Source organism: Rasamsonia emersonii (assembly GCF_000968595.1).
Source record: "Rasamsonia emersonii CBS 393.64 chromosome Unknown ctg1118621760029, whole genome shotgun sequence".
NCBI classification, from domain to species: domain Eukaryota; kingdom Fungi; phylum Ascomycota; class Eurotiomycetes; order Eurotiales; family Trichocomaceae; genus Rasamsonia; species Rasamsonia emersonii.
In genome coordinates this window covers 25097-39887 of record NW_013563258.1, presented here as the reverse complement: position 1 = coordinate 39887, position 14791 = coordinate 25097, and the positions used below count along the sequence as shown (strand labels likewise).

The window sequence follows — 14791 nt, the reverse complement described above, 5'->3', positions numbered from 1 at the left end:
AGTGACAGGACGAGCTGCTGCACGCTCCAAGAGTAGCTGGTCGATCTGTTTGGCCGACAGGATGGTCTGGGCACCCTTGTCTGCACCCGGAGTAAGGTCCTTCTTTGTCTCGGGGGGAGCAACATTTCCGGAGATGACACTCGTCGCCTCCTTAGCCTTATTCTCCGCGTCCGAAGCGATGTCTTGGCTGGCGTCGTCTTCAACAACGGTGGACGGTTTCTTGTCGAGCACCGAAACGGCAACGTCTCCTCTGTGGACAGCAGTGGTTGGCCTTTCATCAGGCGATTCATCTGCAGGGGAAACAGAGACTGCGGGAACGGGAGTTGGCAGGACAGGTTCAACGGGGATGGTCTCTGCTGACTGGATCGGCGAGATGGAGAGCTCAGGGACGGAACGCTGACGATCGTCATGCGCCGGCTGCACCACAGGTTGAGTCTGTTCTGCCTGGATTGACGACAGGGACAATTGCGGTGAAGCTCTGTCGGGAGTCTCGCGTTCGATAACCGTAGCAGGCTCGGGCTCGGGCTTGGGCTCGGGCAACTTAGGAGCAACAGGTATGGTCTCTTCACTGTAGATGGAAGACACAGACAATTGCGGCACGGCAGCTTTGGTAGGCTCTGGCTCGACGACCACAACGGGTTCGGGCTCTGGCAACTTGCAGGCGACCGGTTCCGTCGCCTGAGTCAAGATTGTCGATAGTTTCAGCTCCGGAACGACTGGTGCGACCGGCGCTGTCTCCACCGCCTGGATCGCTGAAACATCCAACTGTACCTGCACGGCCTTTGTCGAGTCTGGTTCCTCCTTGGCAGAGACCTGTCCCTGCCTGACCGACGCGGACTCGTCCCAAATGGTCTTCGGCGGCGTAGGGAACGTGGGCAGCTCGCCATTTGATCCCGCCGATGGCTTCGTGGGTGTATACTGGGTTGAAGAGTCCACCAACGTTGGGATAGTCTTGGTGTCAATCGTGAGCGGTCTCTCGGGTCGAATGGTCTCTTTTGAAACCTGGGAAGCAAGGTAAGGAGGTTGTTCCCAAGGCTCCGTCATCGTTGAAGAATCAACCATAAGCGACCGGGGCGGAGGTAACGTCGCCTCCGAATCCCTTCTATCCAGTACCACGGAATTCTGGAGCGGAGTAGACGGCTGGGAGAAACCATGAGAGGATGATCGCACAGGCGTGCCGAAGTCTCCCTCATTCCCAGAACCCAACTCTTCCAGTTCCGCAAACAGACTCTGGCCCATTGGAAGAGCCCTTCCCTGCGTCGGGCTTGCCGGTGTTTCGCGCGGACTCATCGGTTCGGCCATGGGAGCCTCGCCAGAGGGGCGGATGCGCCTCAGAACGCCTCTGTTCATCTTCAGCCGGTATCGCGGGGGCGGCGACTGCACCGGGGTCCGCACTTCTTCCGCCTCATCTTCCGAAGTCGATGCCGTGCTGTGATAGGAGGTCCGGTCACCAGCCCCAGACTGCAACGAAGAGGGCACTCTCCGGGCCCGTGGCGTGCCTCCGCGAGAAGTGGCCCGCTCCTCGGTTTCCGTGAGATCGTCGGCGCTGTCCTCGGCCATGCTTTCAACACCCGTCTGGAACGCCTCGCTCTCGGTCGCTGTTTCACGCTCATTGGCAGTCTCGAAAGAGTCATCGGCCTCGGTGGCAGTCTGGTAGGCCTCGCTTAGGTCCGTCGAACGCCGAGGGCTGCTGCCCTTGGCTGACCGGATGGTGCGCGTCGGGCTCGCCTCGCTGGTGTGGTCCTCCCAGTCGGGCTCATCCAGGGCCACTTCCGTCGTCCTGCCTCTCCTGGCGGGACCAAGCAAATCCGGCCGGACGATGGGTTTCTTGAACGTCTCCGGTTTGATCTTCTGGCGCTTCGGATGATGATGATGACTGGCTGCCGGAACGGCGGCTTCACGACGACGAGTCTCCAGCTCATCCCTGGCCTCCTGCAACATGCGCTTGAGTTCGATCTTTTCGGTCTTCTCGCGGTGGATGGTGCTCTTGAGATTCTGGATCATGCGATGGGCGTGACCAAGGGAGCTTCGGAGGGTCTCGGTCTCCAGATGGCCATGACGAGGCGTGGGCTTGTTGGGAGACGGCGGCGGGGTGTTCTCCGGAGTCGGTTGATCGGGAATGTTGTCCTCCGGCTCGATAGTCTGGACTCGAGGAGCTTCCATCTCCTGCTGTCGCGCCCGCAGCGCGGAAACGGCTTTGACCAATTCCTGGTTCTGCGAGGTCAACTCGTCCACCTTGGCTTGCAGAGATTGTCGTTCCGCGTCCCCATTGCTCAGGTTCCGGCGAAGCATATGCACCTCGCTGTCGTGCGCCTTTTGCGCGGCGGCTTGGTCCTCGAGGAGCTTGGCGTTGGCCTGCTTCAACTCTTCGAGCTCGCGCTCGACGCTGTTCTTTTCGGCCGTCAGGGCGCTGATGGTGTTGTTGAGGCGGTTTTCACGATCGGCAGCCTCCTTGATGGTATTCTGGAGCTCGTGCGTCTGGGTCTCGAGGTTCCAGTTCTCGTCTTTGTAACGCTGTTCGCTTTCATCCAGGGCTCGAATGCGCTGGGCAAATCCCTCCGCTTCCAGCTCCAGCCTTGAGTTTTCCAGATTGGCCGCTTTCAAGGCCTCATCCCGCTCAGCCAGGAGCGCCTGCAGCTGACGAACTTGAGCAAGAAGCGACGTCGAGATTTCCGTTGCGAATTCAATGTCATGGACGCGGCTCGACTGCTGGTTCCGTTGCTTGCGTGAGGGGACGCTGACTTTGGAGGGCGAGGCGGTCGCTTGGCTGGTAAAAACCGACGAGTTGGTTGGCGACTGTGAGATCCGTTAGCAATACTATATCACCAAGTAGTCTTCAAAGCGAAAGCAGCCATACCCGTAGTTCACCCGAAGGCGTGCCGTCTCCGGTGCTGACCAGTCGCTTGGGAGCCAAGAAGGCTCGCGCGCTCTCCTTACCAATCTCATTGTACTCCCTCTCCAGCTCCATGAGCTTGCGACGCAGTTCGGGCCCGATCTCGCCTTCATCCTGCTGGCGTTCTACCTCTCTGAGCTTTTCGGTGAGCTTCTGCTGCTGCTCCACGAGAGCAGTGCCCAGCTTCGAAGCCTCCTGCAGTCGCCGCTCCGTCTCGGCCAGGTGGGCCTCGAGGGCGCGCTTGGCCTGAGACGGGGACGACGCATCCAGGCTGAGCAGCTGGGTGTCAAAGGACGAGTACCGGTGGGAATCGCGAGAAGCGGCAGGCCCATCAGGGCTGTTCACAAAGGGGTCCTCCATGGCGGGCATAAAGGCCTCTTCTCCTTCTCCAGGCACCGGGTCACGATGTTGATTCGTAGCCGGATCCGCAAGCGATGCTGTCATCACAGAGAGATGGGACGTGAGACGACCCTCCAACCCAGAGGCTGAGCTGGTGGACCGTCGCTCGCTCCGTTTGCAGGTCTTGAAGTCCTGTGTGTCAGATCGCAAGCATTATCCAACCGAGCACAACCCTCCTTCCTCCTTTCCTTCCTCGTTCTCGTCGAAAACACACCCTCCAGGGCACAGACGCTGCGTGCAGAAAGACGGTGAGAGCACTAGGCGCGGAAAGATGCAGGACCAAGTGCCTGGTGGGTAGCCGTGTCACAGGCGCAACAAAGGTATCGACCCGTGGGGGAACGGACACAACGGTCGAGAGTTGATCGGGAAGCCAGATCAACAGTGGAACGCGTTATGTTATGTGGCTGGCCTGCAGCGGGCACCCTATGTATGTACGTATGTAGGTAGGGGTGCGCACGGGGGAGCCTAGGCAGGGACCACACCAACAGGCCACGCCCTCCACGACACCTCAGACAGAGAACGAAGGCGGCAGGGGATCGACTGTGCAGGCCAGATGAAGAGCAGCCTGACAGAGGATTGGCAGAAAGAAAGGAGCGACAAAAGAGAGTGAGATGCTGCAACGAAGTCGAACGTGGCCGACCGACTCCGCTGGGCGGGGGAACACAGAGAGGAGAGAAAGGAAGGGAAGAAACAAGTGGCAGCGGGTGGCCGTCTTGGGCGGAGGAGGACAGGGCGGTGCAGCAGCGATCTGGAGGCTTCATTTCATTTCCTGCAGGGGCCGTGCGGGCACTGGCTCACGCCGGGCGGCTGGGCTACTACATAGCTGTCATGAATGTGAATCAACAGGCGCATGTCAATACGCTGGCTACATTGGCTGTGCTACATGTCGCCGTGAGCGACTGGCAGCGCATCCTGCTACACACAGGCTGCCAGGCCTGCAAGACAAGACTGTTGTCTGCCAGCACGAGAAGCAGCTCGTGGGCAGGCTGGCGGAGGGGCGTGACTGGCTACACGTCAGGCGGGCTGGCTGCGGCGCCTGATTGGCTGCTGACGCGCTGTGTTTGCGCCCAACCAAACAGGCTAGCCCATTGCAGTTTGGTACGCGTGCCTTCCTGCTTTGGGCTAGCGCAGCCTCACTTTGGTCATGTGATGTCATGTGACTGATGCCTTGTCACACGTGACCAATATGAGGTCACCCGCAGATCAACGCCACAGCATCATACAGAGTATTGGTCTCTGCTGCGACAGTCTTGTCACAGCCATCACCATGTCTGAGGAGGCTGCTGACGTCGCCGCTGATCTTCCGGCTGATGTCCCCCAGTTCTCCTTCAAGAAGCGCTCTGCGAAGGCCAAGTCGACCTTTCGCAAGAAGCCCGATTCGCCGCCGCCCGCGTCCGACTCAGACTCGGACTTCACCTCATCAGACGACGAGGAAGGCCGCCGCATCAAGCGACGACGGAAGAATGCCGCAGTGACGGCATCCTCTGCGTCGAATCAGCCCCATGCGAGAGATGCAGACACAACAGCGAACACGACCGCCGCGCCCCTGGTCACGACGAACGATGCGACCAAGCACTCGAACTGGCACGAGGAGGAGGAACTGAGCGCGAAGAATCTGCTGGGCAAAACACGGGCCCAGCCGGACGCCAAATCGGATTCGGCCCCAGACGGCACATACAAGGGCGCTGCCAATTACCAGTCCTTCATTCAGAAGAACCCCAATGCTCCCACGAAGCAGGTCGGGCCGATGAAGGCTCCCACGAATATTCGCACCATCACCGTCACAGACTATGCCCCGGATGTCTGCAAGGATTGGAAGCTGACGGGGTTCTGTGGGTTCGGCGACACGTGCAAGTTCCTGCACGCGCGTGAAGACTACAAGCAGGGCTGGGAGTTGGACCGCGACTGGGAGATTGCCACCAAGGGCAAGAAGCTGGAGGGCCAGACGGTCGCGTCGCAGAACAAGGGCGCCAAGACGGCCGAGCACAACGAGGACTCGGACGACGAGGAGATGCTCGAGAACATCCCGTTTGCCTGCATCATCTGCAAGAAGTCGTACACGAACCCGATCGTCACCAAGTGCGGCCACTACTTCTGCGAGTCGTGCGCCCTGCAGCGGTACCGGAAGAACCCGGCGTGTGCGGCCTGCGGAGCGGGCACCGGCGGGGTGTTCAATGTGGCCAAGAAGCTGAATAAACTGCTCGAGAAGAAGCGCGAGCGGGCCAGAAAGCGCCGTGAGCAGGCCATCGCCGCGGGCGAAGAAGTCAGCAGCGAAGAGGAAGAAGAGACTGAGGACTGATCTCTTTCAGTTTGACGATCGTCTGATGATTAGGTTAGTCATTGTATTATAGTAATGAGTTGATACCATAAGCATATACGAACGGAAGGTCTCGGGCTCGATTTGCGGGAATAATAAGAATAATGTATGCCAAAGCAGTGCTTTATGTGCGTATACTTGGAGACGGTCGATCAATAAATATGAAGAATAATGAGTGTTCTATATCACGTTCCACCCACGTTCCACCAGTCAGGTCACAGAAATAATACTGCATGGATAAGCACAACTTCATCTTGGATCAAACAGACAGGCAAACAGGCAATATAGGTTATTCAAACACTACCAAGTATAGACAGATCAAATCTATCTATAAATACTAAGCTACTTTCTAGCCAGTTTCCTTTTCTATCAGTAACTCACTATAATAATAGATATAAATATAATTCAAATAAAGCAGGCAGTAAATCAATTCTTCTCCAAGAAAGACGGCAAGAACAGATAAGAACGAGGAACATAGATTGTAGCGACTAAATGCAGCGTGCCATTGCTATGAAGGATGAACCATGAGATGATGGAGGAAGGATCTTCCGACTACGTACAGGGAATGTATCCATACCCAAGTCACGGGTATCCCATGTGACCAGAGATGGATCCTCCATGCTTCCATTCCGTCGAAGGTCCTTCCGTCAAGGTACAACCTTGTACCGCGACACTACGAGTCCACCAGCCGAACCTGCCCCCACAAGACAGGAAGCAGCAGAAAAAGCGCCAGACAAGCCCAAGCCAGCCCGTTCTCTCTCGGCTGTTTCCGCACCACATGCGACATGGCCAGCGCAAATGTCGCGCGAAGCAACGATTCCACGCTCAAGTCTCCAGTGATGACGATATCGCCAAGAATAACGACCACCGTGAGGAGGAGCATCGTACCCCGCCGACCCAGCGCAATGGGCAGCGTCATTACTCCCTCCTCTTCATCCTCGACAACGTCTCTGGCGTCGCAGACGGTTTCGCGAAGGAAGTTGTAGAGCACGCTGTAGGCCAGCGACCGCAGGCGCACGTCTCCGGAACTGCACAGGCTGGGATACAGCCCGCACGCGCGCACGGTGGCAGGGTTGACGTCCATCCAGCCGGCGCAGAAACCACAGAAGGCCGATTTTCCGGCGCCGAACTAGCAGGGTTTTTTTTATCCAGTCAAATCCTGCGTTTGGGATATGGAAGATATGGGAAGTGGCAACATACCACATCTTTGAGCTTAACGAGTCGCAGGCCTTTGCCGGGGGAGTAGAAGGGGACTGACGGAGTTGGCCACAGCAACTCTCCTGCCAGGAAGAAAAGCAGTCGTCTGGCGACGTGGAAGCCGCATTGATAGGTTGCCCCCAGCAAGAGGGTCAGCAGACTGCCAACCCACATCAGCCACAGTCTGGTCGATGGCCGGGCATGTCGGGGCATGTCTTTCCATTTATCATAGCCTGGTGTCGATCAGCAGGTTCCTTTTTCCTTTGTTATGTCAGGACTCACTGTCGGCGAGAGCATGAACTGAGAATGTCAAGAGAAGAACCGGATAGTCGATCAGCGGCCTTCCAACTGCAGCCCAGGCAGCCCCGACGCCCGGTGCCAGATGCCCCATCGCGTTGGCGAGAGGAAGAAGCACCAGACTGAGAACTGCGTTGAGTCGATAACCCGGCATATCGACGCACGAGACGGACAAAAAAATCAGACAACCAGAAAGAAAGTGCTCATGGGCAGCAAAAAGCAAACAGAAATAATAGTCGAGACGTTACACTGCCTTTGCCTGGATTGGTAGGTTTCATCCAAGTCTAGACCGTTGCCAGTATTGCGTCACACAAGGTACAGAGTCAGTTATATGCATGATTACTGACTGGAAGCTTTATCTGCTTGGCTTGAGGCATTTTCTCGAAAGATCATTCCTCTGGGGCCCCGCCATTTTGCTTCATGTCAGTATGGAGGACATGTGAATACGTTGCGACCTGACTCTCACACGGAGTACGAAGGGCCCTTCAGGCCATTCTCATCCTTCTGATCGACTTGCGACCATGTGATCGGCGGCAGGTTTGTGAAAGGATTCGGCCCTCCGACTTCCTAAGCTGGATAGTCAGCAGCCTCACTCAGCATGATCGCCCTGTTGCATCCCGAACGAGATAGGATGAGATGTTGATGCTGGAAGATCGTTCCAGGATCGATCTAGCGGCTTGGCAGAAGCAGCTATTCGACAAATTTAAGATGGCTGCCACCAATCGGATTGCCGGTGAGCCACGCTAGCCAATAAGAGAACAGTGCGATTCGGCAACGACGACTTGATCGGTCGCGTCTCTTTCTATTTGGACTCAGCCAATGGCAATACTAATGACAATACTGAACAGTTCAACGTCAACTATCACCCTGCCTGTGGTGTTACTACTGTATATCCAAAAGAGAAAGAAAAAGTTTCCGTCACTCAATGCTGCCATTCGCGCCATTCTCATCAGCAGACAACAGGTTCTTTTTGATCGCTTCCAATGCCAGCGTCGCCGTGAACCCCCGGTGCCCGACCTTGATCTGCGAACGGCCAAAGCGATAGTACCAGCCCACGCCGAAGCTGCCGTCTTCCTCCTGCAAGCGAAGCAGCGCCTGCAGATCCTCCTGGTTAGGGATGTTAAAGTCGTGGCAGATCAGCAGCCGCATGGCCAGGCAGCCCGGGTCGTCCGGTGTGGTCCCGATGCGCTCCTGGACCCGGGCTGCCAGGAGCTCCTTCAGCCGGTCCAGCTCGGGCTGCTGCTTGGCAGAACGCACCAGACGCCGGACATAGTAGAAGAAGGGCTCCGGGTTGAAGTAATATCTACCCGGGACGTGATATGCCCGGTCCTGCAGCGCCGAATACACCCAGTCAAACGACTTGCGGACTTCATGGCCGCGGTTGTAGGTGTAGAAGAAGGTGCAGATGTTGGCCGAGACTTCGGGACACACGCGCGGCCGTGAGGGATCCTGGTAGAGCTGTTGGAGCAGTTTCGTTAGTTAAAGATGTCATCGCCACCTCTGATCGATTACCTGGATGATTCCATCTTCGTTTTCGCTCTGCAGCAGTTCATCCATGAGAGCATGGGCCCTGGAATCGACGGGTTTCACGATCGTCGAGGCAACCGCGTTGGTATCGTTGTCGTCGGGGTAGTCGCCGACGATGACCGCCTTGGCTGGATTGCTCGTCAGCAATCTACACCCACTGTCTCTATAAAGGACGACTCACATCCAAAGTAATTCCATTTCCCTTGCGGGATCCTCAGATCAACGAGGTTCCTGGATCGTTCTCAGCAAGTCTCTTTTCCAGGTTCTCCAAGCTGGGAGAGGCATGATACCAGTTACCAGTCTCCTCGAGCATCAGAAGCTCAATAAAGTTGTCTTTGAACGTGATGCCGGTGTCGGTCTCGGACACCCAGTGCCTCGCATTTCGATCAAGATACTTTTGGACTCTGCGCAGGCAGTCAATGGACTTTGTGTCCAAGGTCATTTTGCGAGTATGAAGGACGGTATGAGCCAGGTTAGGCGCAACGTTGAATATTGCTGAGCAACACCCATCGGTGGAAATATGGAGAAGATGTTACTCCATATATAGGTATAGAGGTTTGACTACTGCACCACCATCTAAAATGGGGGGTTACAACAGTCACACAAGAAAATCACGCAAAATTCGTCACCTTTGTCTTTTGGTATAGCCAAGACCGCGATTGCCATCATTAAAGTCTACAGTTGACTATTTCAGATGGAGGACCGGCATTCTCTGATCCTTCGGCCCCTTCAGCCAATGTCTGCACTCAGCGAGCAGCAAAACGGTCATACGAGAATAAGATTAAAAGAAGGTTGGATAGCTTTGCACATGATCACTGCAATCTCGAACTGGAGTGAGTAGTACAGCTGTCTCAGTTTTCCGGATACAGTATCCTGTGCGCCGTGCCGCAAACTTAACGGCCTCCATCACGATCGGCAACCCCCACAGTCTCTACTGTTCATCTCGACGATCACTGCGATATGCGTGTCATACCCAGGACGCATCGAATCTCCCACATAGTGTGGCTCGCCTTCCTACGTTTTGCAGACTGCGCTGACACGCTTACACTCTGGCTTGATCCTATATCTCTGGTGCTGATCAATTTCATTCGTTTCAACAGACATGTCTTTCATCCAGGGTGTGAGCTTTTCCTTTGTCGATGTCTTCAAGACGTCCATCGCACTGGCAGCAGCTGTATGACCTCGACGTGCTGGAATTTGAAAGAAGCATGCTAACATGTTCCTCAGTACGTATTAACATGTGCTATTCTACAATATCTTCTTCCACCTCTGCGGAAAATCCCAGGTCCTCTCTTCGCAGCGGCGTCGGAAATTCCCCACGTCTATGCATGCTTTACTGGCACCGGAGTGGCGTATGTGAAAAGAATCCATGATCGCTACGAGTCTGTCGTCCGCATCGGACCCAATAGCGTCTCGTTCGATACCGCCACCGCCATAAGACATATCTATGGCCGCCGCCCAGGCAAACGGGGATACGCCAAAGACCCGGATCTCTATATCATGCCCCCAAGTGGCGCTGCAGGAATCGGGGAATCCGACGATGTCAACCACGCCCGCCAGCGACGGTATCTGGCGCCCGCGTTCTCCGAAAAGGAGCTTAACAAGCGGCAGTATCTGATCTAGGGATATGTGGATCTCCTGGTCCAGGGGCTCCGAGATCATGCTGGACAGGTGGTCAACATTGTTCCGTGGTTCGATTGGACGACGTTTGATATCATGGGTATGACCTGCCTGAGTTCAGCATATTTCCAGTTCTAATCTGTTCGAATGGGAATTCTCAGGATGCCTCGCTTTGGGCTACGAGTTCGACTGCCTGCGAAGGGCCGCATACCATCCCTGAATCTCCGACATGGTCACCAACTTCAAGCTCATGGGCCTGGTGTACGCCTCGAAATCGTTTTCTGGTCTTTCAACACTGTTGGAGTATTTCATCCCCCGATCCCTGGCTGAACGACGGGTCCGAAATTTCAAATTCGTTCGCGACGTCGTCATGCAGCGGATCGAGTCGCAGTCCAGCACGACTCATAATATAATATTAGAGTTGCTGAGAATTATTAACTAACAGTATAGTATTTATTGAAAGAAAGAAAGAAAGAAAGAATTCGCTGTCCAGACAGACAGACCAGGCAGACTCAAGAAAAAGTAGTTAGTTTCAGGTCTTTCTTCAATTCAATGAAATTATGATATTCTGTGGAAGATGCTTGAATAATCTAAGATCAAGCATGCTTGTCATCTACGGACTGTACTGTACATGGACAATCCATACATGTGACTGTCTAACGACAATGAACTGGAGGGTGCATGTGATCCAACGATGGAGTTAGTGTGTCGTGTTGTCACACAACAGAAAATCAATGAATGAGGGGAATTGATATCAGGGATGTTTTTTATCGGCTCTATTAATGAGCAGTCTTTGCGCTCCCTTTCTCTCTCTCTGTGCTGAATAAAATCATCATTATTCTCTAGGATCTTTAAGCTTTAAGCTTACAACAACAATTTGCATTTATATTTCGTTGCAAAAAAATAAATAATTTTTTTTCATCAGCGCAGGAGTGCAAGTGAATATGAATGAATACATTTTACATTTGTAGCAGACAAACAAAGCTAATATAATACCGGTTTTATAAATAAAAAGACGCCCTTAATAATCCTTAATTATTACTTCGTATATTAATATTATCCACAGAAAGAAAGATTGCTTCGACCTGATGAGCTTATGAGCTTATTATAATCGAGCATTCGAAAAAAAAAAGACTACATCATAGTCAGAAAGCCTATATATGTGCTTTTTCATCTACGCATCTTCTTCAATGACATTCTTCTTCTTCTTCTTCTTCTTCTTCTTCCAACGAACAATTCTCAGCAATTCTAATCAATGGAAATTCTGTCTGTCTGTCTGTATGTCCTGTCTGAGTCTGAATATATCCTGATGGCTAGGAAGAAAAAATCATGCCCGCGAGATATAACGTTAGGAGTTAGAATCAAAAATAAATATATGCCCTAGCCATCAACCAGTCAAACATGGGAGAAAGTTGATTTAAATGATTGATCGGAAAGGCGATTCTTCAAGATTCTTCAACAAAAGAAAAAATGAAAAGAAAAAAAGAAAAAGAAAAGAAAACTTGTCTACTTATTTCACTTCTCCTCCTCTCCCTGCTACTATGTATCTATGGATAATGTAATAATATACTGAAATGGATACACTCCATCCTTGTTCACTCACGATCTTAGGATCTTAGGATTTAGCTTAGCTTACTTGTATGTACTTTTCAACAGGCAGCAGGAAAAAGAAGGGGAAAAAAATTAGTAAAAAAAATACCGCAAGGAGAGAAGACAAGACAAGGCAAGGCAAATTTCCTCACGAAGATCATAATATCATATCAGCAGAAGCAGATCTACGAGTAAGTAAGTATTATTTTGAAACACATATATTTCTCTATAGGTATGTACAGTACATACTGCATGTAAGAAAAAGAAAGAAAGAAAGAAAGAAGCAAATAATATATACACATAGTAACAGTACAAAATAATAATAGCTATAATAATATAGGAGTAGGTAAGTAGGTTGGCGTGGATGCCCAAAAAGAAAAAAAAGAGAGATATATATCTGCCCTCTCCCAGGAATAATAGTAATGATAATAATAATATCAACAATAACAACAATAATAGTAAATGCCTCATGAGGTGAGGCATTTATTGACATTGTCGCTTAGTAATTGCATGCATACAGTACATTAGGTAGATATACTTTAGAGTTACAACGTCAGGCAATTAGGCATCTAGGTACATGCATATTGTACTGTACATGCGTTATTATCGATCGTCAGTCGGTTGACGGCACACTGTTTTTTTTTAATTCTGTGTACACTATATTGTACCTAACAAGCGTATAGCGCATGTTATCTCAGACTTCTGTACTTCCTGTCCTGACTGTTTTTTTTCCCAGGTGGCTGACACCTACATATCCATCTTGGCACTCTACATATATAGATATATCTATCCACCCACCTCTATGCACTGTACAAACAGTACATCCTGTACAAAGCATGCATGCATGTATGTGTGTATGTCTTTTTTTCTATCCCCCGCCCCCGCTCCCGCAGCCCCAGATCCGCTCGAGCGTTCCTCCGGTCCGTTTCAGAAGCACTCCGGAAGGATTCATGGCTGTCCTCTCTAGTGCTGTGGGATTTGGATTGAAGTTAATTAGGTGCCTATTGAAAATTGCCGCATTCTAGACTTTTCGACCCTTCTTCCTAGGGCGGCTAGCTGTCGATCTTGGGTCCTTCCCAGTTCCCATGATCCATCTTTCGGTCGGTCGTCGGTGACTCGGTAGTTGTGTCTAAGTCTGGCCCCTGCATATGTACAGCCCCCAGTTCTAGTTCAGTTCCTGCATTAGGTACATACATACAGTACATACTTCATGGTATACCTTGTTGGATATCGCTACTGTTCCCTCGTATCGACAGACTACCGTAGTAGTAGCATGTACCCTACACACAGTACATATCGACGTAGACAGGGCATAGCTACGACATACCTACCTAGGCAAGTATCTACAGTAGTAGTACTACTAGTAGTAGCAGTAGCAGTAGCAGAGCAGTAACCTGTCAGGCACAGTACAAAGTCCAGTAATTACTCCTAAGACTAGCTAGCCAGCTAGGCATAGTCTAACTAAGACAAGGTGACACTGACATGACACTGACATGACAGTAGTCCTTCCTGTCTGTACAGAGTAATTAGTCTGGCTGTACCTGCAGGTGGCAGAGCCACTACTAACCAAACTGAACCAAGCTAATAATGTGCTAACTGCACAACGCAAATCCTTCTGGAATACCTACGTATATCCATGGCATGGGGGCCAAAAGACCAACACAGCCATCAACCAACAACCAACATAATACGATACAACAACAGTTTCCAACACAGACAAGACAGCCAAACAAACCTTAAGCAATAACCGAGAAAAAAAAAGACCGGGGTAAAAAAAAAGAAAACAAAAACGATGAAGCTTAATTTTTTTTCAACTTGTTATTATTATGTATTGTTATTGTTGCCGCCGCTATTTTAAAATGGAATATGCCTTTTTTGGCCCTATTAGCTAGCTATACAGAGCAGATCTAGACTAGGTAGAGGTAGACAGGGCCAGCCACAGAGAGAGAGAGAGAGAGGCTTCATCGCGATCGTCGTGTCGTCTTCGGCAATTGAGTCAAATCAAATCAGGCTGTACTGTACGGAGTACAGAGAAAGAAAGACTACGGAGTTCGCTGTGAGCATTGTTATCACTATTACTATGCTATAAACTAAAATAAACAAAAGGAATAAATGAATAAAAATATAAAGAGCAAGTTGACTAACAATGACAAAAACCAAGAATCAAGTTCTCCCTTCACCAGAAGTCAAAGTAATATTCTAGAAGATAGCAAACAAAGTAAGTAAGTACACACATGCCCACTATGCCCACGCCCACATCCATGCACATGCACATCGCCTATGTACCTGACATGCACATAGTGCCCATATGGAGTACCTGACTATCCCAATTCAAACATGTCAGACGCTTATTTCACTTTTACTTTGTGTCAGTGCGCACAAGAGGCCTCGCTTATCAATGTCAGGATGGATTGCATGGCGCATGGAGTATGGATCATGGCGCATGGGGCCAAATTACCTTACCTTACCTTACCTTACTTACAATACAACAAACAAGGTTAAATGACATTAACGTTGACTTTATCGACAGAAATTAGTTTAATTACTTAGTTTAATTAACTGGTTTACTAATGGTTTACTGGTTTACTAATGGGTTCATGGTTAATGGGGTTATGGTTGGTTAGACCGGCGTTTTGTTTCCGTTTTGAATTGAAGTTTGCTTGCTTCGAGCGAGCTTGCTTGCTTTGATTGATCCTTTGGATGAATCCTTCTTGAGAAGCGAGGTTGAACTGAGACAAGTTGAGGGCCTGAACGCTGGACTAAGAGTATACTGCTGTACTGTATTGTGCTGCATTGTAGGCACACTGCAAGCTGAACAGTAGTAGTTGACTTCTTCCTATGCTACAGCAATAACACACCCAAGAAGTAGAACAACAGATTACAACTTCTAACTGACAATCTCAACCCATCCCATGCCATGTATGTAAAACCCATAAACATACAACCATAAA

The 14791-nt window shown here is 51.1% G+C and overlaps 6 protein-coding genes across 6 annotated transcripts; 2 read left to right on the top strand and 4 right to left on the bottom strand.

Annotated features, from left to right (window-relative positions):
• T310_2454 (Nuclear migration protein (ApsA)) lies at window positions 1-3253 on the bottom strand (the record flags this gene model as incomplete). Its single annotated transcript, XM_013474685.1, has 2 exons — window positions 1-2796; window positions 2858-3253. Coding segments are annotated over 2 exons (3192 nt in total), but the record flags the coding sequence as incomplete, so codon positions are not given.
• Window positions 3254-4559: 1306 nt separating this feature from the next.
• On the top strand, window positions 4560-5591 carry T310_2453 (Pre-mRNA-splicing factor cwc24; the record flags this gene model as incomplete). Its single annotated transcript, XM_013474684.1, has 1 exon — window positions 4560-5591. The coding sequence occupies one exon, from the start codon at window positions 4560-4562 to the stop codon at window positions 5589-5591; it is 1032 nt and encodes a 343-aa protein (XP_013330138.1).
• Window positions 5592-6282: 691 nt separating this feature from the next.
• On the bottom strand, window positions 6283-7257 carry T310_2452 (Uncharacterized protein; the record flags this gene model as incomplete). Its single annotated transcript, XM_013474683.1, has 3 exons — window positions 6283-6738; window positions 6810-7039; window positions 7089-7257. The coding sequence occupies 3 exons, from the start codon at window positions 7255-7257 to the stop codon at window positions 6283-6285; spliced, it is 855 nt and encodes a 284-aa protein (XP_013330137.1).
• A 764-nt stretch (window positions 7258-8021) lies between these two features.
• T310_2451 (uncharacterized protein) lies at window positions 8022-9072 on the bottom strand (the record flags this gene model as incomplete). The annotated part of the gene is made up of 4 exons (XM_013474682.1): window positions 8022-8561; window positions 8616-8758; window positions 8812-8861; window positions 8921-9072. 4 exons carry the CDS (start codon window positions 9070-9072, stop codon window positions 8022-8024), a joined length of 885 nt encoding a protein of 294 aa, XP_013330136.1.
• Window positions 9073-9846: 774 nt separating this feature from the next.
• On the top strand, window positions 9847-10253 carry T310_2450 (sterigmatocystin biosynthesis monooxygenase stcF; the record flags this gene model as incomplete). Its single annotated transcript, XM_013474681.1, has 2 exons — window positions 9847-9856; window positions 9916-10253. 2 exons carry the CDS (start codon window positions 9847-9849, stop codon window positions 10251-10253), a joined length of 348 nt encoding a protein of 115 aa, XP_013330135.1.
• A 2639-nt stretch (window positions 10254-12892) lies between these two features.
• On the bottom strand, window positions 12893-13478 carry T310_2449 (uncharacterized protein; the record flags this gene model as incomplete). The annotated part of the gene is made up of 5 exons (XM_013474680.1): window positions 12893-12982; window positions 13039-13120; window positions 13168-13234; window positions 13334-13381; window positions 13469-13478. The coding sequence occupies 5 exons, from the start codon at window positions 13476-13478 to the stop codon at window positions 12893-12895; spliced, it is 297 nt and encodes a 98-aa protein (XP_013330134.1).
• Window positions 13479-14791: the final 1313 nt, after the last annotated feature.